General features: G+C 57.1%; 1 protein-coding gene across 11 annotated transcripts; it reads left to right on the top strand.

The window, feature by feature from the left end:
* The first annotated feature begins 603 nt into the window (after window positions 1-603).
* DDHD2 (DDHD domain containing 2) lies at window positions 604-19,743 on the top strand. Of its 11 annotated transcripts, none has more exons than XM_075910737.2 (19): window positions 604-713; window positions 2,711-2,866; window positions 3,064-3,273; window positions 5,715-5,905; window positions 6,970-7,059; window positions 7,868-7,988; window positions 8,309-8,398; window positions 9,895-10,030; window positions 11,244-11,452; window positions 11,688-11,758; window positions 12,171-12,284; window positions 12,819-12,914; window positions 13,627-13,779; window positions 14,398-14,553; window positions 15,467-15,569; window positions 15,672-15,839; window positions 16,327-16,498; window positions 16,745-16,862; window positions 18,063-19,743. In XM_075910737.2, the coding sequence occupies exons 3-18, from the start codon at window positions 3,072-3,074 to the stop codon at window positions 16,824-16,826; spliced, it is 2,154 nt and encodes a 717-aa protein (XP_075766852.2). In that variant the 5' UTR covers window positions 604-713; window positions 2,711-2,866; window positions 3,064-3,071; the 3' UTR covers window positions 16,827-16,862; window positions 18,063-19,743. The 11 variants fall into 11 exon arrangements, with proteins under 11 accessions (XP_075766852.2, XP_075766851.2, XP_075766849.2 ...); XM_075910736.2 differs by having other exon boundaries at window positions 13,624-13,779; XM_075910734.2 differs by lacking the exon at window positions 12,171-12,284 and adding an exon at window positions 12,005-12,127.
* Window positions 19,744-19,813: the final 70 nt, after the last annotated feature.

The raw sequence follows: 19,813 nt of genomic DNA, 5'->3' as shown, positions 1-19,813 counted from the left end.
CCCCGCTCCTCCTGCGCCCCCCCCTGCACCCGCCTCTTCTCCGGACCCCGCTCCTCCTGCGCCCCCCCCTGCACCCGCCTCTTCTCCGGACCCCGCTCCTCCTGCGCCCCCCCCTGCACCCGCCTCTTCTCCGGACCCCGCTCCTCCTGCGCCCCCCCCTGCACCCGCCTCTTCTCCGGACCCCGCTCCTCCTGCGCCCCCCCCTGCACCCGCCTCTTCTCCGGACCCCGCTCCTCCTGCCCCCCTCTGCACCCGCCTCTTCTCTGGACCCCGCTCCTCCTGCGCCCCCCCCTGCACCCGCCTCTTCTCCGGACCCCGCTCCTCCTGCGCCCCCCTCTGCACCCGCCCGGGCCCCGGGGGCAGCGGACAGAGGGGGCCATGGGGCTCAGCCCCACCCTGGAGAAACGCCTCCGAGGGGCCAAAGGGCAAACAGGCAGGCTGGGGGGGGTGCTGGGGGGGGCACTGGGGGGGCACTGGGGGGGCAGCCGGCCCTGTGCCCCCCCATCCCCCAAGCTCCCCGCTCTGGGGGCTTCCGAACGCCCCTCTTCGGAAACCTGCCCCCGACTCCCCCTCGGGCCCCCCCTCGCGGCCCGGCCCAGGCGGGGGAGGAGCCGGGGGAGGAGCCGGGCCGGGCCCCGCCCCACTGGGCGGGCTCAGGACGCGCCGCAGCGCCGGGGCTTTGGGCCGCTGCGCCCGCGAGAGAGACCGGCCGGGTCAGTGCGGGGGGGCCGGGCCCTGCAGGACGGGGGGGGCAAGACTGGGGGGCCAGAGATGGGGGGGGCAGGGCCCTGCAGGAGGTGGGGGGGGGGGGGCACGGGGGGGGCAGACTGGGGGGGCAGGGCCCTGCAGGGGGAGGTGGGGGGGCAGATGGGGGGCACTGGGGGGGCAGGGCCCTGCAGGAAAGGGGAATGGGGGGGGTGCAGGGGTGGGGGGCAGCAGGGCTTGGAGGGGATGGGGGGCAGTGCCCTGGGGGGAGCGATGGAGGGAGCAGGGCAGGGAAAGGGAGGGGCTGGCGGGTGGCTATTGGTGGGGTCATCAGAGAGTGATGGAAAGAAGGGGCAGCCGTAGCCCACCTTGGGGTGCTGATGGGGGCAGCCGTAGCCCAGGTGACTGAGGGGCTTCCTGGGCGCGGGGTGCCAGCTCTTCGTTTGTCGGGGTTTGCTTTGCGCACCCCCTCCCCATGTCCACACCCGCCCCCGCGCGGGCCCGGCGCAGGGAGCTTTCCCGTGGCCCCTCGGCTCTGCGGGGCACTGGCGGGGCTGTTGAAATTAGGGGCTGGTTTACATGGGACTTGTGGCCTGTTGTTAGAGGTGGGGGGAGAGATCTGGCTGCCTTAGCCCCCGGCGAGTTTTCCTGGGGGGCCTTGCACACATGGGCAAGGTCTAACCGACCTTTGAGGTCAGGGGGAACCCCATGTTGCTGCTTATGTTCACTGCTCCTCTGGGGGTCTGGCAGCCTGGACACTGGAGTTGGTTTCCATATCATGTCAGTTTCACTGCACTAGGGAGTGGAGGTTTCCAAATTGCAGGGGAAAGTGCATGTTCAAAAACAGCTGTTTCCACTGGCATCTTTTTCAGAAGGGTTGGTTGGGTTAGAATTTCAACAGGACGGCAGATTTGAGAGGGCACCTTAAAAATCGCTGTTGGCTGTTCATTAGCTGTTTATTCAGACTTTTTGCCGCTGCAGGAGAGGGCTACAAACGCAGTAGTCAACTTCACCTGCATTTAGTCCGTTTCACTTTGTCAGGAGCACAGTGTCGCATGGCAGAGGCATGCATTTTTGGTTAAAGAAAAAAGTTTGTTGAGTTGTTTATATTTGATATAAAAACGGAGACAATCGGAGTATTTGTAAAAGTGTTGATTGGTTACCTGTTGCCCTGATAGTGAAGGTGAATTTATACAAGAGGGAACCCAGCTGTAAGATTGGGGCCTGTATTTTGATCCAAACTCAACCTCATAATGTCTTTTCCAATTACATGAACTAGACCAGAGATTATTTTCTGTGATAAGGAAAGAGAGTTTTGACGCACAGGGCTTAGAGTCCAGAGCCCTGGATCCTATTCCCAATTCTGTCACCTCTGTTTCCAAATCTTTAAAATGTGGTTAGGGGTTACTGACTATAGCCTGCTGCTGAAAGAACAAGCTGTTTGTAGATTATAGAAATGGAAGTAAAAAAAAGATGAGGGATATTCCCTGTACAAGTAAATGAGAACAATTCTGGGTACAGTCATTTGTTTTAGGCCTCTTTCTGATCACTATCCTTCTGTTTCCTGAGCTGCAGTGTTACATAATTTTCCTGACTAATTTCTTTCTACTTCAGTTACCACTTTTGTAGTCATGCTTTTTGTGAAGTCACGAGAGGCACCAGTGTGTTTGGAAGTGCAAGTAGGGTAAAATTGGGAAAGACTGGTGGATTTTCAGGTATATAAAACTTCTGCTGTAGCAGCAGACAAGTTTTCCCCTTTGGATTTTGCATGCTGTCAAGTTCTGCAATGTTCGGTGGAGAAAAACACACCAACTTTCTAAAGTACAAGTATCAGAAATCAGGGATGTGTGAGCACAGCTGAACTGGCACAAGTTCTAAAGCTCATCATAAAATATCTTTCTCTGGGTATGACTCTTGAGCCTTGTTCTAGGTATGCTGCCTGATGGTTTTTCTTTAGTCTCTTGATTGCATTTGCTGTTTTCTAACAGGTTTATTGTTTCTGCAGGTATTTTATTGCCAAGCCCCAGTGGAAGCCTCATCTTTCAGACTTTCTGTGGTGGATTTGGTTGAGCCAAATTTGTATCTGACTTATCTGGTCTGGGCCTTGTCATCTCTGGCAGACGATACATTTTGGATTAAGACAATAATAAGCTTGTAACAAGTAAGTTCTGGGCAGCTGGCAGTCCCTCATTTGTAGCAGTTTACCATTCAGTCTGCTTTATTTTCACAGAAATAGCAGTTCTTGGAAGGGCCACACTTCTGTGTGTTTCAAGTCCCACTGTTCGTAAATAACATTGTAAAAATAAGGAGGATGACCCTGGATTTTTCTCATTATTGTGTCTGCCTTTGTTCATTTAGGGGGCGCAATGTCATCTGTGGAACAACAGGGAGAACCACCTCCGGTGTCCAACTCATCCAGTACCTGTGAAGTAGTGGAGGCAGATAGTGCAAATAAGTATGAGGCAGTCGCACCGCACTGGTTTTACAGCAAGGTAATCGACTCTAGAGAGAGGTGGATCCCGTTCAGTCGGCAAGACTCAGAGAAGTTAGAAGAGGCCCACAACTCAAGTAAGTGGCAAATGCCTTTTTGTCAGAAACGTCTTCAGGGCCAGACACACAGTGGTTGTGAAGGGAACTGGCAGGATCTTCAATCTCTAGACTAGCGCGGTAGCAAAGATGGCTTCGCACTACCCTCCCCTAGAGTCAGGAGCGGCTTGAGGCGGGCTGCAGCAGCTGGCGCCCCAGGTGGAACGCGCGATCGGCGCCCCTGCATGCACGGCCGTCAATGGGGTGACGTCATCATCGGGCACTGTTGAAGTGGCGCCCTAGGTGACGGCCAAGTCAGCCTATAGCCATGGGCCGCCTCTGCCTAGAGTAGGTGACCAGAGAAGAGAGGTGACTAGAGAGAGTCCAGAGAGGAGCAACAAGAATGATGAAAGAATTGGGCTTGTTTAGTTTGGAAAAGAGAAGACTGAGGGGGACATGCTAGCGGTTTTCAGGTATCTAAAAGGGTGTCACAAGGAGGAGGGAGAAAACTTGTTCATCTTGGCCTCTGAGGATAGAACAAGCAGCAATGGGCTTAAACTGCAGCAAGGGAGGTTTAGGTTGGACATTAGGAAAGTTCCTAACTGTCAGGGTGGTCAAACACTGGAATAAATTGCCCAGGGAGGTTGTGGAACCCCCCTCTCTGGAGATACTTAAGAGTAGGTTAGATAAATGTCTGTCAGGGATGGTCTAGACAGTATTTGGTCCTGCCATGAGGGCAGGGGACTGGACTCGATGACCTCTCGAGGTCCCATCTAGTCCTAGTATTCTATGATTCTGTGACCTCCTGGGGCTGGTCTAGCTCCCAGATCTCTAATTCTCTAGTTTAAATAACTCTCCGTTTGAAATGTAGTAATGCATCTAACCCTACAAGCCACCGAGAGGAGGTGAATTAGCAAGTGTGACTCATGGGGTTTGCAAGATGGGGAAATCTGCCGCAAGAGCATTGAGTCGGCCGAGGGTTCAAGATGTGTTGTATGAGTGTTACCGAGGGGCTAGAAGCTGCCGCTGAGGGAAGTGTTCAAACATCTCGTGCACTTTTGGCTACGGGAGTTGAAAGGGTCTTCCCTCTCTGAAATTGTACACTTGTCTTTGGAAACATCTTTTCCTGGAAGGGAGCCTCTTCATGCTGCTTACAAAAAATGTCGCATCGAAAAGGCTTTAATGTTCAGGCCTCATTACTGGACACACACAAAAAATCTAGTGCTCAGTACATTTGCATGGGAGAGCGTGAAAGCAGCAGCTGGTTAGGGAGCAATGCTGGTTAAATGCCACTACCGGGGAAGCCTGCCCTGCAGATCTTACTGCTCCGTGGATTGATTAGTATGCAAAGGGCAGCGATGCAGATTGGAGGATGGGTGAGGCTTCAGGTCCAGCCTGGCTCAGACACTTATTTATAATTGTGTCCGCAGTGTGCGAGGTGCTGTCCGTACATATTAATGGACATCCCTTGCCCAGAATTGCAGACAGCCGAAAGGCTCTGCTTCTGCAGTCAGATCTGCAGAGCCCCACAAGAGGAGCAGCAAAGGGTGGGGGAGAAGAATAAGGCTTCCTGAGTCTTTTGTCCTCTTGCCCCACCCCCTTTCCAGGGGTTAGACTAAAGTGTGTGATCCTGATTAAAGGTGCCGTGTTTTGGCAGCTCATGCAGGTAACGGGTGCTGCCTATTGCAGTGGACCTGTCATCCCACTAATAGGATCACCCTGTAGATAGTGGAGCTCGGGGAGGCTTTTGCTCGGGGTCAGCGGTGAAATCTGTCAGCGCGGGTGGGGGATGCTGAGAAGCACTGGGCCAGGTGAAGGTTCTGACCCAGGCCTGGACCATTCCAACGCAGGGGGCTGAGGGCCCAGGGAGCTTATTGCAAGACTGTGAATGAGACTCGAAATCTGATCTCGTGCCTGCTCTGCCTGGAGCAGAGGTGTGGCCGGGGGCTCCGGCCCGTACCCTCTTTGCTGTTGTGCGCCAGGTTGCGCACCGAGTGGCTGCCCCTCCCTTTCCCAAAGGGGGCCCCTCTTAGTGGTACTGCCCGGCCCATGGGGCTAGGGAAATACAAACCGACCTGAACGTTGAAGGATCGCCATGCGCTAGATGGAAACCAGCTGACCGACAGGGTAAGCGCTTTGGGGCAGGGACTGTCTCTCTGGTTAGGGGTCTGTTCGGGGCCTAGAACAGTGGGGGAGGCCTCCAGGCGCTACCACAAGAGACAATAATAAACTGGCCTTTCTGATCTCTCCACCCTATCCCTGCGCGGAAGCTTTTGACTCTCAGGCATGACTAGCCTAGGAGGCCTTTTTAAATGGGGACTGTGGCGACGCGGTTGCTGGCGTTGCTAGAGGCACGCCTGCGTTTTCGAGGGAAGCGCCGTGCAGACACGGCTGCTGCCCCCTTGGTTTGCATCCCCCTCCAACTTCTTGGCAACATGCCCTCGGGTTGGTTTGCTCTCGGCTGCAGCCCTTGCCTTCCCCAGGGCGAGAGGAGGAGCAGCTGGTGGTTCCAGCGGAAGGGGGCAGGTACGACGTGCATCTGCAGAAGCGGCTGCGCCACGCCGTGTACTGGGAGGAAGAGGTGTCGGAAGTGAGACGCTGCACCTGGTTTTATAAGGGGGACAAGGACAACAAATATATTCCCTACCCGGAGAGCTTCAGCGAGGAGCTGGAGGTAAAGCGGCTCGCCGGGTCGCGCCCAGTCCCTAACGCCCGGGATGCCACGAGGGGCCTGGGCGCTGAGCTGTGCCCAAGGACGTGAGCCCCAGGCTGACCTTTCGTCTTTGAGTGGCACCGGTAGACGTACTCGCTCCTCCCTCCTCTGCAGCCTCGCCCGTTGTGCTAGCTGCAGCACGTTGAAGAGAGACAGGCTCCCCCTTCTCAGATCCTGGGTCCGGCTGCACAGTTCAGCTGCCTGGCCTGGTTTTCAGCCCTGGCCTCTGGACTTCACCCCTTGCAACCTGCATTCTGCCACGCGTCCTTGCCTTGCTCCTCACGCCCTCCCTCCTCCTACCTCTCTGTATGCTGCCTCCAGGCCTGGCCCATCCTCGTCTCCCTCGTCTTCAGAATGCTAATTGCTCTCTGACTCCAAGGTGTTCCTTAAAGCCCCTCCTCGCGGCTTGCTACCCACAGCTCCTGACCATACTTCCATAGGCGCTCGTCCCTTCCTTCAAGCTGCAGACACGCCTATTGGTCCCGCTCCTTGTCTGCTGTACTGTCCGCATTTCTCTTATGTAGACCCTGATCCCGCAAATACTCCCACCGGAGAATAACTTCACTAGTGCAAATACGTAGTGTCATGGGGCAGTTCCATTGGCTCCAGGGAGACAAATCACTTGTGAGAGGCTGTAGGGTCAGGCCCGCAGGTAGCAGACTACCCAGAGAGAGCTGCTTTATGGCCTGAAAGGTGGTAAGCGTGTTTATGAATCCCTAGAAACTTCTCCTATTAATGGCCAGTAACTCTTCCTATGGAGAATGGTTTTCCATAAAATTTTCATCTGAAGATGCTTCAGTAGAATCTAAAATGTCGCCTCTACTAAAATTGGTGGCATAAAGGTTGCCTCCAGCAAGCACGACGTAAGCCAGACTTTAGTCCTGGGATAAGACTGACAGCTACTGATCCAGATCTCTGATTTACTTGAGTTTGATCAGTGATGTTGAGGGGTGGAGGCAACCTCCCAACGGGTGGAGTCCTGCGGACGCGTCTGTCTGACTTGCAGAGATTTCTCTTCTCCCCAGGAAACGTACATGATTGCTGTAACTTTGGACGAGTGGAAGAGGAAACTTGAGTCCCCCACCAGAGAAGTCATCATCTTGCACAACCCAAAGGTAAAAGCCTGAGGAGTTCCTGGTTGTAGCAGAGCCTGATAGATTTATGGTTTCTCCTCTGTCGTTCTCCTTTCCGTGCTGGTCTGCACTCGGGTTTTGTACTGCTCCAGTCGCATCTTTTAGAAACCAGCCTACTCGGTGCTCCTCCCTCGGTGTGGATGCAGTTATACCCGTGTAAAGGCATCGTGGTTCAAGGTGCCTTTACACTGATATCACTACATCCAGGCTAGCAGGTCGTGCCACTTAAACTACATCAGAATCTGTCCTTGGTATGCTTGTTCCACCATTAACATATCTGAGGGACTTGCCCTAGGTCATGCAAGCCAGTCTGTGGCTAAGCAGGACTTCCCAGCTTAGCTCCCCAACCACTGACCCGTCTTCCCTCCGGTGTAATCACCCCACAAACCAACAGTTTAACGGGCTTAGTGGCTAACGACTTCATTCCGCTGCTGGTTTCTAATTGATGCAAAGTGGCGCGCGCCCTGGCGCTGCTTGGTGGGGAATCCTTCCTCCTGCCTTTCCCAGACGTTATTTGTTCTGGCAAGGACAATGCAGAGCACAATTCTGCCTAGAACAGCGTGAAAAGCAGCCTGATTGCTGAGGAGCAGGATGTACAAAGAGCTGGTGAGCTCCGTCTATCCAGCGTCCGTCGGTGGCCTCACTGGCGCAGTGCTGGGCAGACTGGCTCTGCTCCTGGCAGTGCTACAGGTGTGCTTCCCGACAGATGCCTGACAAGTTGCTTATCCCCCTTCATGGATGTGTCGCACGCACCACCGAGTTCTACCGCTCTTCTCCCCGTGTCCTTCAGCTGATGGTGCACTACCAGCCAGTGGCAACCTCTGATGACTGGGGCGCCACCCCCGCCGAACAGGGCCGGCCGAGGACTGTGAAGAGAGGAGTGGAGAACATCTCGGTTGACATCCCCTGCGGTAAGGATCCAGCAAGGTGGAGGGAAACGTTTCTCAGCCCCGGTCTGTCTTGCCCGGGGCGATGCAACTCCAGAGAATTTAAAAAGGAAACGTTGTTTGAGATTATGGCAGGGACCCCTCATCTCACTGCAGATTTCCTCGTGTCCCAACCCTAATATATCCGTCGTTTCTACAGCCTGTAACCGAGAGCAGGGCCATGCAGTGCAGAGTGTTCCCCACGGCGGCCTCGGCAGCGACGCTCAAAGGAGCGTTTCCTCAGTTAGGCAAACGGCTAGCTGCTGGGCACGTTGTGCGAACTGTTCTCTCTCTTTTCCTCTTAGGGGAGCCTCTGCAGATAGATCACTTGGTGTTCGTGGTTCATGGAATTGGGCCAGCCTGTGATATCCGGTTCCGGTCCATCATCCAGTGCGGTAGGTGTGCCCCGGAGGGGACGCATCGCCTCTCCGAGAGCAAATAAACACCGGTTGGATGGCAAACCACACGAGGTGCTGTCATCTCTCGTGGAAAGAATTTGACCATAATCTTAGCAAGCTGTGAGACACGACTTGCTGACTACACTGAAGTAAGGATGTTAAGTATCGGGTAATTGACTAAGCAAATAGTCATTGCATTTTGCATTCCAACTCCCAATGCTGCATTTTGCATCGACTATTCGATTAGTCGATAGGGTGCCTCTGCCTTTGAAGTGTAGCAAGCGCCACGTGGAGCCCAGGGTCAGCTGAACCTGGGCTCCATGTGGCGCTGCAGCTTTGAAATGCCACGAGGAGCCTGATGCCGGGCTCCCTGCGGCGTTTCAAAGCGGCAGCACTGCACGGAGCCTGGGGTCAGCTCGGGAGTCCCCAGCTGACCCAGAGCTCCACGCGGCACTGCCGCTTTGAAACGCAGTGTGCAGCCTGGAGACACCCCAGCTGGCCCGGGGTTGCACACGGCTTTTCAAAGCGGCAGTGCTGCGTGGAGCCCTGGGCCTGGCCTCAAGCTCCAAGCAGCGTTGCCGCTTTTAAGGACCCCCTCTTTTCTCCCTGCCTTGCTGCCTCTATCTGATAGAGGCAGCAAGAAGGGGGAAGCGACTCGTCGACAGTCCTGTCGACTCTCCAATAAGCATTTGCTCACCAGACAGTCGACTAGCCCTTCACATCCCTACGCTGAAGAAGAGTAGCTTGAACACTGACTTTGTAACCAGGAGCAGTGCAAGCCTGTTATGTGGACAGAGCTGGACAGTCGTTTTTATCAGAATGTTTAGTGTCCCCTAACCCTTAAAATAGTGAGCTTCCCAAATCAGATATAGGTTCTTCAAGTGACTGAATAAATCTGAGACACTCGCCCTCCCCTCGGTCTACTGCGAGGTAGTAAAAGTGTGTGTGGGGGGGGGGGGCTTCAGAAATGCTGTGACAGTGTTGTCAGTGCAAGTGCTGAGTCGTGGCGAGGCGCTCTGGGGGGGCTGTGGGCCGTAAACAGGAAAGGTCAGATGAGGCAAAATGTAAAACCCAAAGCTGTTTTGTGGGGCCAAATGTCTCTACTGGGGGTAACGCGCCCCTTTGGTTTTCACGCAGTCAAGCCTTCTGACACTTCCCATGCGCAGGTTACTATCAGTGAACCAAACCAAGTGGTTTCAAATCCAGTCTCTGCTCTGTCTCCCTACCGCCGCGCGAGACTTGCACAGCAGGTTTCGTAGCTTTAAGAAGTGTCTCTCACTTGCTATGTGAAGGGCCCACGCAAACTGGGGAAACTGACTTGCTACAACGCAAACGGTGAGACGGTTAAAAACCTTCAGACTGAGGATGGCTGCCTGGTCATCAGGTGGCAGCGTCCCTCTAACTCAGGTCCTTGGGCAGAGCGAAGGCAAGAGGCTCTCCCTACCGAGCTGGCTTTTCTAGGCCGTGATGCAGAGCTGCTCTTCTCTTCCCAGTCAACGATTTCCGCGCCGTTTCCCTGAGCATGCTGCAAGCGCACTTCAAGAAAGCCCAGGAGCAGCAACAGATTGGCCGGGTGGAGTTCCTGCCCGTGAACTGGCACAGCCCCCTGCACTCCACAGGGGTGGACGTGTAAGTGAATTGTAGCGCGGCAGGGAACGAAATCCAGGAGCGTCTTGCTCTTTTGGAAAGCGCCTCACCTTTGCTGCAGTGGGTGGGAGGCGAGAGAGGAGCTTTGCGGCAGGGGAGACGCAGGCGAAGGTAAAAAGGGACCAGGATTTGGTCGGATCTAGCCCTCCTGTCCAGTTGTCTCGTGAAGCTGATGTCTAGTGTCAGCTACCCCGTAAGTGATGTATTGGCATGTAAAGTCAGAAGGCTGGACAGGCGCTTCCAGGTGATGCAGGAGCACAGAGCAGGGGTTAGCTCCAGTCCGGAAGTCAGTGAGAGTTGATACCTAATTCACCTGAAGGAGATTTTTTTCTAAGGCCCTGAGTGCCTTGAATCACAGAATCCTAGACCAGTAGGACTGGAAGGGACCTCGCGAGTCATCGAGTCCAGTCCCCTGCCCACATGGCTAGACCAGGCTACTCAGCACGCCGCCTGCAGGCCGCGTGAGGCTCGTGGCCCGTTTGTTTGCCGCCCACAGTGCGGGTTGGGTTTACGCGGGGCTCACCACACGGCCCACGGGTGGGATGCTTTGAACTGGCCTCCCCGGGGAACACGCTGCAACGGCGAGTCCATATAAAGGTCTTCTGTTGAGAAGTGTTTTACTAGTTAAATTCCTAGACTTGTCATTGCTCGTTAAAAATGCAAATTGGATGGAAATCGGATCAATGTTGCATTTTATTATCATCAGCAGAACTGACTTCCATGGGGCCTGCATGTTGTGTAGTCTCGCCTATCAGTGTGAAAAGCTATTTGCATATATATGCAACCACGCTTGAGCTGTGGCCCTCGGTATGTGCTGTGAGGATCACTGTGGCCCCCGGGGCTTGCAAAGTTGAGTAGCCCTGCTCTGGATCATCCCTGACGGACGTCTGTCTAAGCTGCTCTGAGCCAGCCGCTCCTGAATGCCATGGCGGAAATGCGCTGCCAGCTGTGCCAGTGGGGAGCTTGCTTAAATGCTCCTGGAGCAGATTGGCTCTTTGTTCCCCGTCTGGCAGGACCCTGCTCCCTGTCTGAGGCTCTGTTAATGTGAATGAGGGATTCTGGTGAAACCCTCACTCTCATACCAGCCGTGGTTGTCGAGAGCCGGGATTCCCCCTACAGCCCTACCAGGAAATAGCGCCAGGAGCCGCGGGGGAATCGGTGTTCCGCTGAAGGGTCCTTTCTGCTCTGCGTTTAGCGATTTGGAGCGAATCACCCTGCCGAGCATCAACCGCCTGCGTCACTTCATAAACGACACCATCCTGGACGTGTTCTTCTACAACAGCGCCACCTACTGCCAGACCATCGTGGATACCGTGGCGTCAGAAATGAACCGGCTCTATCTGCTCTTCCTGCAGAGGAACCCTGACTTCAAAGGGGGCGTCTCCATCGCAGGCCATAGTTTAGGTAAAGGGTTTAGTTCTGTGCCTAGCGACGTAGAATCTACAGGCTGTGCCGTGTGCATGCAGAACTCCGGGCTGCAATCCGGTGCAGAAGTCCCTTTCCCATACCGTGGGACACTGGAGTATGGGAGGGGAGAGACTGGTTCCCTGTTCAAGAGGGAAAGGGCATGTAATATATTTGTATTCCAGCATAAGATCTGATGCTCTTCTCAGAGACTCCGTATGTGGCTGTTTTCTAGGGTCACTCATATTGTTTGATCTGCTAACAAATCAGAAAGATTCCTCTGAGGATGAAGACGGCAAGAGAGAGGTAAATGGTCCCTGGCGTGGATGTGTCTCGTGGATCCATGGGGACACCCGTGGGCTACGTCCGCGCTTCAGCATTCCCCCAGAGAGAGTCATGTTGGGAGCTCTGCTGTTGTCTCCTGCCTCCGTAGCAGAATTGCTTTGAATTCTCAGCACTACCCTGCCAGGCCCCGCCCCCACCCCACCCACCAACTCCCGGGATGGTGGGAGACCAGCTCTGTAAACACGACCCATGTGGCTGTATTTTCAGGGGTCCCAGATGGGTGCCTATGAACGGGGAGACACTGGGGGAGTGAAAGAAATCCTGAAGAAGCTTGAGTTGTCGGAGTACTACAGTGTTTTTGAGAAGGAGAGGGTGGACTCACAAGCACTGGTAAAGCAGCTCTCCCCACACAATGGTCACTATTCTTGTATAGGACACCGGTCTCCTCTCCCGGCCCGGGGGGCTCAGCGGGGGACTGGGAGCCGTGGGGGACTCACCACGGCTGCCAGGAGCCGCAGGGGACTCGCCACAGCTGCCAAGAGCCACGGTGAGTTCCCCCCGGCTCCCAGCCCCACAGCGAGTTCGGGGGCCCACAAGGGCCAGGAGCCACGGTTCTCGGTATTTGCGAATTTCACCGTTCGCAGTGGCTGCAGGAACACGTGTGCCACAAATGGCCAGTTTCCTGGGTGTCACTGCTGGCCTGCAGATCTATTAAGAGTTCATGTTTTTCTTCTCTGCCTATCACCATGGTACCAGGGCGCGTTCTCACAGCTATTTTATGCCCTCTGGCCTAACTTTCCCGGGTTTTGCTGGTAAGCCTGGGTGACTCCTCCCACTGTGGGGTTTTGACTCTGCCTCGGCTAGCAGCAGCCCGGCTTTCCCACATGTGGGGTGCTGAACTCTACAGCGGCGCTGGGAAGAGAAGCACGTGGGTGGGGGAGGCTGAATTGAGAGCTTGCTGCTCGTGTCTCGAGAAGAGTCCCACTGAAACGGGAGCCATTCGACCCAGGGGACAGTGCTGACAAGGGGCATCCCCCCTTTTCCTGAACTGCACTGATAACTGGCTGTGCTACTTTTCCAGGCTGTGTGTACAGAGGAGGAGCTCAAAGACATGGGAATTCCCTTGGGCCCAAGAATGAAGATCCTTCACTATGTAAGCTCCAAAGCGGGGTCACAGGTATGTTTTCTGGAGGGGCGGATGGTCCAGCTTCTCATGGCTGCTTGTTTGGTGTCACCGTGAAGCCGTTATTGCCAGAGCAGCTTCGTACGCCTGTTGCACCGGCCCAAGGCGCGGCGGATGCAGCTGCTCTGGGGTCACGCCGAAGAGAACGCAAGCGATCTCCCCACATCGCTGCCGCGTCAGTGGCACTGTGGCCTCCGAGCTGCACCTGCCCGGCAAGCAGCGAGTCTGAGCCCAGCTCTTAAAAACTCAGTCGTGTGGGGCTCGTGCAACACCACAGATATTAGCAGCGTCGACGTGCACCAGCCCCACGGTCGGCACAGCTGTTTGTACCATTGAGAGAGCAGGGCTGTAGCTCTGCCGTGGGAACTTGGGAAGGAGGCGCTGCTGGAGGGCTGGTGCCTGGGGCAGGTGGGGTAGCGCCTGGTCGCTCTCGGGAGTGTTTCTGCTGGGTGGCGGCTGTATAAGGCTTGGCTGTTTATTTTATGGCTGGGAGAGAGGCAATGCCCAGAGCCTAGAAAGCTCCCAACCCCCCAGTTATATGAACGGAGCCACTGCCAGTGATCAGCATGTCCGCGTGGGGAGCTGGGCAAGGCAGGAGCTCAAACTTCTTCCCATGGGCTGGCTGCCCTGTGCGTGTACTGCCCGTGGCGGCTGTATGGAACCCACAAGGGCAACTGCTGCCACCTCTCCCCCTTGTGTCAAGCAGGACGCTCAGCGGCAGGCCCCCCTCCCTGCTGGGAACGAGGCCAAGCGTGAAGATGCCCCCAAAGCTGCGTTGGGGTCAGCCCCACAGCCGGGGTCCGGCAGCAGTGCCCGTGGCGGGGCCAAGCGCCAGAATCTGGATGTCGGGCTGGGACAGGTAACGGCTCAGGTTGTCGGGGAACGCGGAACACGCAGCCCTCAGACTAGCGGGGGCTGCTAATCAAGGGTCACCTTGCCATGCGCCCGAGGGGCCCTAGTTCTGAGGGCAGGGCTAGCGCCAGGGTCGCCAGGTCCCGGCCCCTGCTGCCGGTCGACTCTAGTGCCCGAGATGCACCCTCCTAAGTCCTGTTTAAGAGGCTCCTTGGCTTGGCACTGACCTCCTGCCTGGTGTGAGCGCTGCCCTGGCCCTCGCTTAGAGCCCGCCACGACCGTGCCCGGCTCTGTGCTGGCCCCATAGACGCAGCCGAGACGCTGAACTCGGCCGCTGGCGGGTGTGGCCTTTGCTGCGGAAGGGCAGGACAGCCCGTTGACTGGGACTCGGGAGAGCTGGACTGTGTCTGGCTCTGCCGTGTGACCTGGGCCGGTCCCAGCACTTCTCGGAGCCTGCGTCTTCCGGGTGTGGGCAGCACAGCGGGGCCCACGCCCTGGTGGATCCCCTCACTGACACTGTGACAATCAACATCCTCTGGGTGGTTCCCACGGGGACATCTGTGGTGGTGTCTGACCGTGCATGGAGCTGCTCCTGAACACTCCTGTCGTGTCTTAACTCCGCTAGGTCTCCGCAAATTACCCTCAGCTGGTCTACAAACCCAGCATCTTCTTTGCTTTTGGCTCTCCCATCGGGATGTTTCTCACGGTACGAGGCGTGAAAAGGATCGATCCAGACTACAGCCTTCCTACCTGCAAGGGCTTCTTCAATATCTTCCATCCCGTATGTACGATCAGTAGGCGTGAAGCGAGATCTCGTGTCCGCAGCCGGCGCTACAGGCTTCTCCCTGCCCCGTGGAACAGCCCCCAAAGACGACTTAGCTGTCAGTACAGGTTCAACCTCTCTGGTCTGACAACATCCGTGCTCCGGCCTTCTGTTAGGGTGTCCACTGAGCCTGGGGGTGGACATGTTCCCTGCAGCCCCCTCCGGTTTGTTTACTGGAACCAGACCTGGCTCTCGGCGTTCTGGGCTGTTTAGCTTTAAATTTACCCCCCAGTGTCTCAGAGCCCAGCAAACAGCGGCCGTGCTGGTGCTGCTGAGGCGCGATCGCATGGTTTTGCTTTATCTACTTACTACCCTGAGCTACTGCAGCGGTGTTACAACCACACGGACGCTTTCTTATGCAGAGAGCCGGTAACCCTTGGCTAGGTGTAGGCTCGTACAGGGGTATCAGTGCCAGGGATGCGAGTGGGTAACCCAGCCTGAGCTGGCAGCCCCGGCACTCACCACTGCTTCTGCGGCACAACAGATTCCCCCCCCCCCATGAGGCTGCTGCCTTCCCGTGGGGTGGAGCTCCCCGTTTAACCGTTTAGTTCGTGGAACGGGATTTTACATCCCGCTCAGTCAGACACACTAAGCAGCGCTGCAAGTGCTGCTCCATTGATGCGCCTCCGTGAAACGGAAGGAGACCCCCCCGCCCCCCGACACTGTTCCCTGCTGAGGTTCGGCACCATCAGAAGAGGTTCAACTCCCAATGCGTCGGGGCGAGGGGCGAGCACCTCGGCGCTGCATTAGAACGGTCTGCGCCAATAGCGTGTCTCCGGGCCCCCCTGCTGTCGGTGGCCCCGGGCTACAGCCCGTCGGCTACACGGGTGCACCCAGAACGGCTCAGCGTGGCCCTTTTCCTTCCGTGCAGTACGACCCGGTCGCGTACCGAATCGAGCCCATGATCGCGCCGGACCTGGAGTTCGAGCCCATGCTGCTCCCGCATCACAAGGGCAGGAAGCGGATGCACTTAGGTAAAGCCTGGGGCCGTGCACGGGGCGGCTCGGGGACGCTGTTGCTTCCTGCAACGGCTGCGGCTGCTCCCAGGCCTCACCCCGGGCGCCTGTGCCTTTCAGAGCTGAGAGAGGGCCTGACGCGCATGGGGATGGATCTCAAGAACAACCTCCTGGGCTCCCTGAAGATCGCCTGGCAGTCTTTCACCAGAGCCCCGCTGCCCGCTGTGGAGGCAGCCGCCAGCGCTGATGCTGAAAACGAAGCGGAGGCCAGTTTGGAGAAACAGACAGGTTGGTGCAAACGCGAGAAGGGAGGAATCCCCAGGGCAGGGGACCAGGCGCAGCTCAGACTGCTCCCGGCGCGGGAAGGAAACCGGGATGCGAATGAATTGTCCCAGACCAGCCTGGACACCCACTGCTGGGTTCTCCTGGCTCTGGTCTGCCCGTTGTCACTGCCTGCTAGCCGGCGTGCCCACTGCCAATGCCCTGCACCACGGAGCGGGCACTGCCCAGGGGACAGGCCTTGTGCCTAGGCTACAGCATCCCAGTGTGAGGAGGCGGCATCTTTATGCCAACAGTCTCCTCCCTGGCGTGTCGTCCTGTAACCCGCTGCTTGGAGCCCACGCCCCTGCGGCCTGCATCAGCCCGGTCTGCCTCTCGCAGCACCCGCCTGAGCCCCAAGCTGCTCCGCTGCCCTTCGAGTGAAAGGGCGGCCCTGAAGCGGCTGCCAGCGTGGACAGGCCTCGCACGCGCCGTGCTGACTCTTGTGTTGGTTAAGTCCACTCAGATGCGACACCCGAAGAGCCGGCGGCTGGCGGGAAGGAAGAGACGCCCCCCGTGAATGTGGGAATGCTCAACGGGGGCCATCGGATTGACTACGTGTTGCAGGAGAAGCCGATAGAGAGTTTTAATGAATATTTATTTGCACTGCAAGGCCACCTTTGCTACTGGTGAGGGTCTCCTCAGCTGCCTCGCTTCTTACTCTCCGTCCGGCCCCTCCAGCCTCTTGTAACATGCACCCTGGACACTGGCAGGGTGAAAATGTGAGCAAGCAGATCCCAGGCACATGGAAGGGCACCAGGGTCTGATGCATGGCTAGAGCAGCCCCCGGCTCGGCCAGGAGGGGGGTTCCGTGCGCGCCGTACGAATGTTCCGTGGTGTGTGGGCGTCGGGCGTCTAACGCTCCTCTCTTCCAGGGAGTCGGAAGATACTGTTCTCTTGATTCTGAAAGAGATCTACCACACACAGGGCATTACCTTAGACCAGCCTCTCCAGTGACGGCAGGCCCCAGCTGCACTCTCCAGATGACTTGATGTAAGTTCCTCCCGATGAAAGGGGCGGCCGGTGCCATGCGTCCTGTGCAGCCGCCTCTTTGGGAACGGGCGTAAGGACGTAGCTGGCTGCCTAAGCCCCCCTCATTGTACCGCACACATCCAATGACACCGTCATGTTGGGGATGCTGCTGAAACGGAGGGAACTTTTAAAACCTGACTCCTTCGCGCTTGTCACTGAGAAGGCTGAATCGCTTGTGCTCTTCTCTCCTCCATGTTCAGTCCCTCCGGGTCTGCCCAGTGTCAGCTTCAGCGGTTCAAGTCAGATCTGCCCTCCACACCACCGCTCGGGTTCATTCCCGGCTGCTGTGGCTGAGCTGGAGGAGGTCTTTCCAAAAGGAGACCACCCTGGTTTAAAGACTCTAGGGATGGAGGGCCTGTCGCCTTCTTTGGAAGCTGTTCCCCTCAACGAACCCTCAGCGCCGTGTTTAAAAACCAACGGGCCTAGAGTTTACTCCCCGCCAGTGGCTCTTGTCACGCTTAGGCTGCTAACTTAACGAGCCCTGGAGGAACCGTCGTCTCCCCAGACCGGTGCTTGTGGCTTGCTGGCCGTCTGCCCCGTCTCCTTGTCTAGGGGTAAACTGCAGGGCCTGGCCTCCTTTGCGAGGTGTGTGCCAGTTGTGGAATTGTTTCTAGAGGGGGAGGGGTAGCTCAGCGGTTTGAGCACTGGCCTGCTAACCCCAGGGTTGAGAGTTCAATTCTTGAGGGGGCCATTTAGGGATCTGGGGCAAATCTGTCAGGGACGGTGCTTGGTCCGGCCGTGTGGGCAGGGGCCTGGACCCGATGACTCTCAAGGTCCCTTCCAGCTCTATCTGGTAATGGTCTCTCCGGTGCCCTAGGAAAGAATCCCCTCCCACCCAGGCACTAGTGAACCGGGGCTGGCTCGCCCTCACCTCAGCCTAACACCACTATGCACTGGGGAAGGTATTTCAAGTGACCTTAGTGCCAGAGGGAGGCTGCTGGAGCTGGAATCCCGGGTTTGCTGTAGAACCAGCAGGCTCTGCCCTGTGCTGCTCCTGGGCTGACGCCTGCAGTCGGCAAGGGCCTGAGAGCTGCCAGCTGCTAATGGCTTAAATGGGAGGGGTCAGTCACTGGATGGGAAATCCCTTGTGCTTCCAGGCTTTACTGCTGCCCTGCCCCTGCTTCCTTGTAAGCTGTTTGCTCTCTCCTGTTGCTTCCCTAGATGCCACCAAGGAACACTCAGCAGCAAAGCCTGGATTCTCCTCTCTTCCTTCCTCTCCTGCTGCTGTATCCTGCATGCTGCTTCCCACGCGCCTCTGCTGCCCGGAGCACTGGGAGACTTTTCTCCTGGCGAGGGGGATCAAGGCAAAATCCTCCCTACCCCTGCGCCCATGGTGCCACTCGTAGGCTCGTTCACTCCAGCACCGTTCAATGGACTAGTCCGGCCCTCTCGTCTGCTCCAGCACTAGCTGTCCCCAGTAGAAATCCAGCAGCGGGGGTGGGGAGCTGGTGTGGGGGATTTCAGGGCCTCCAGAGACTCCTGGTTAGCGAGCACACGCTGCTTGTGGGAAATGCCTGGAGTGCCCTGCTACAACAGCCTCACCGCGGGGCGGGCGGGGGGCTGGCTCTGGTCCTTCGGCGCACTACGGCCCAGCCTGGGTGGATGGGCAAGGGCTGCTAAGAGCACGGAGTTTGGTTTCTTGCACCCTGGCAGCCTCCCGTCTCCACATGCAGGAGGAGTCATTAGCAGCCTGGAGGCTCTAAGGAGCAGCCCTAGGCCCAGAGCCCCCTCTGCCAGGGCCCTGTGTGCCCAAGCTTTGCTTTCCCCAGCCAGCTCCCCGGGACACAGCAACTGACTCTCACCCAGGGGAGCCGAACTGGACTCGTTTCCCACGGTGTCCTCTCACCTCCCCCTGGGCTGGGTGTGCGAGGCACCAGAGGCGGGACGGGGGCTCCAGGTGAAGCCATGATGGAGTGTGAAGATGCCCAGTTGCCGTTTATCAATGGGCCGAGCCTGGGCTTTGCCAGAATGCAGGCGGCCTAGCCCAGAGCAGGATGTTCCTAGCACCCCCCCAGCCCTGAGCACCGCAGGCTGGCATGTGGCCTGACCCCGGCTGGATTCCAGCTCTAATTCCCTTCTCCTTTCACAGGCAAACCCCCTGCAGCAGGGGTGAGCCCTGCCCAAGGCCGAGAGGCATCCGCCCCGCACTACGGGGGCCAGACCAGCTCCACGGCCACTTCCTAGCAAAGCTGGATCCAGTCAGGGGCTTGCTAGGAGTCCAAAGGGCTGCTCTGCTGTGTGCAGCGAGGGAGACACTCAGTGCAATACAAGAGCCCAACACTCCCTCTCCCTACACCCCTGGGGGCACCACAGGCCAACTTCACAAAGGCAGAGACCCCTACTGTTGTGCCCAGCCATGGTTAAGCAGCAGGTGCTGACCTGGTCAAGATGCACAGGCGGGGGGGGCATGGGGCAGTGACGCTGGTAACCAAAGACGGACGGATAAAGAACTGACCAAGCAGCTGTGGATTCCCTTGCTCAAGGGAAAGAGGGGAGGGTGGAGGGGGGCTGGGCTGGGGTCTGGACGTGGCCCCAACCCTGTTTCCCCTCTTGCTGGCTTGAGTCCATCCAGCATAAGGAGCGTGTTTGTTTCCCTCGGTGTGAGCACTATTTATTTACATGCATTTTGGATTCTCCGCCCTGCTCCCTACAGGAGAGCTCAGGGCTGGCTCTGGGCAGCCGTGTCCCATGGAGCCCAGCACCTGGCGGGCCGTACGAAGGAAATGGGTTTCACACGGCGATCACGACCAGCTCTTCAAGTTATGCACTTTGTGTAAAACATTTCAATACATTTAAAACTGTTATTTAATGTCTTTTTCCCGTCAATACAGCCGTAAATCTCTGGCGGCAGTGGCTGTTTGTGGGGGAGGGGCAGGAGTCTGAGAACTTACTGTTTTGGGACCTACCTCCAT

The sequence above is a fragment of the Pelodiscus sinensis genome, chromosome 28 (genome assembly GCF_052426305.1).
Source record: "Pelodiscus sinensis isolate ZL-2025 chromosome 28, ASM5242630v1, whole genome shotgun sequence".
NCBI classification, from domain to species: domain Eukaryota; kingdom Metazoa; phylum Chordata; order Testudines; family Trionychidae; genus Pelodiscus; species Pelodiscus sinensis.
This window is presented reverse-complemented; position numbering and strand designations above follow the sequence as displayed.

What these genes read in the sequence shown, in the direction of transcription:
- DDHD2 (XM_075910733.2), top strand. Translation starts at nt 3,072, where the DNA reads ATGTCATCTGTGGAACAACAGGGAGAACCACCTCCGGTGTCCAACTCA. An exon ending in GCTTCAGCGAGGAGCTGGAG is followed by an intron (nt 5,906 to 6,969) that starts GTAAAGCGGCTC and finishes TCTTCTCCCCAG; the next exon opens with GAAACGTACATGATTGCTGT. An exon ending in CACTCCACAGGGGTGGACGT is followed by an intron (nt 10,031 to 11,243) that starts GTAAGTGAATTG and finishes CTCTGCGTTTAG; the next exon opens with CGATTTGGAGCGAATCACCC.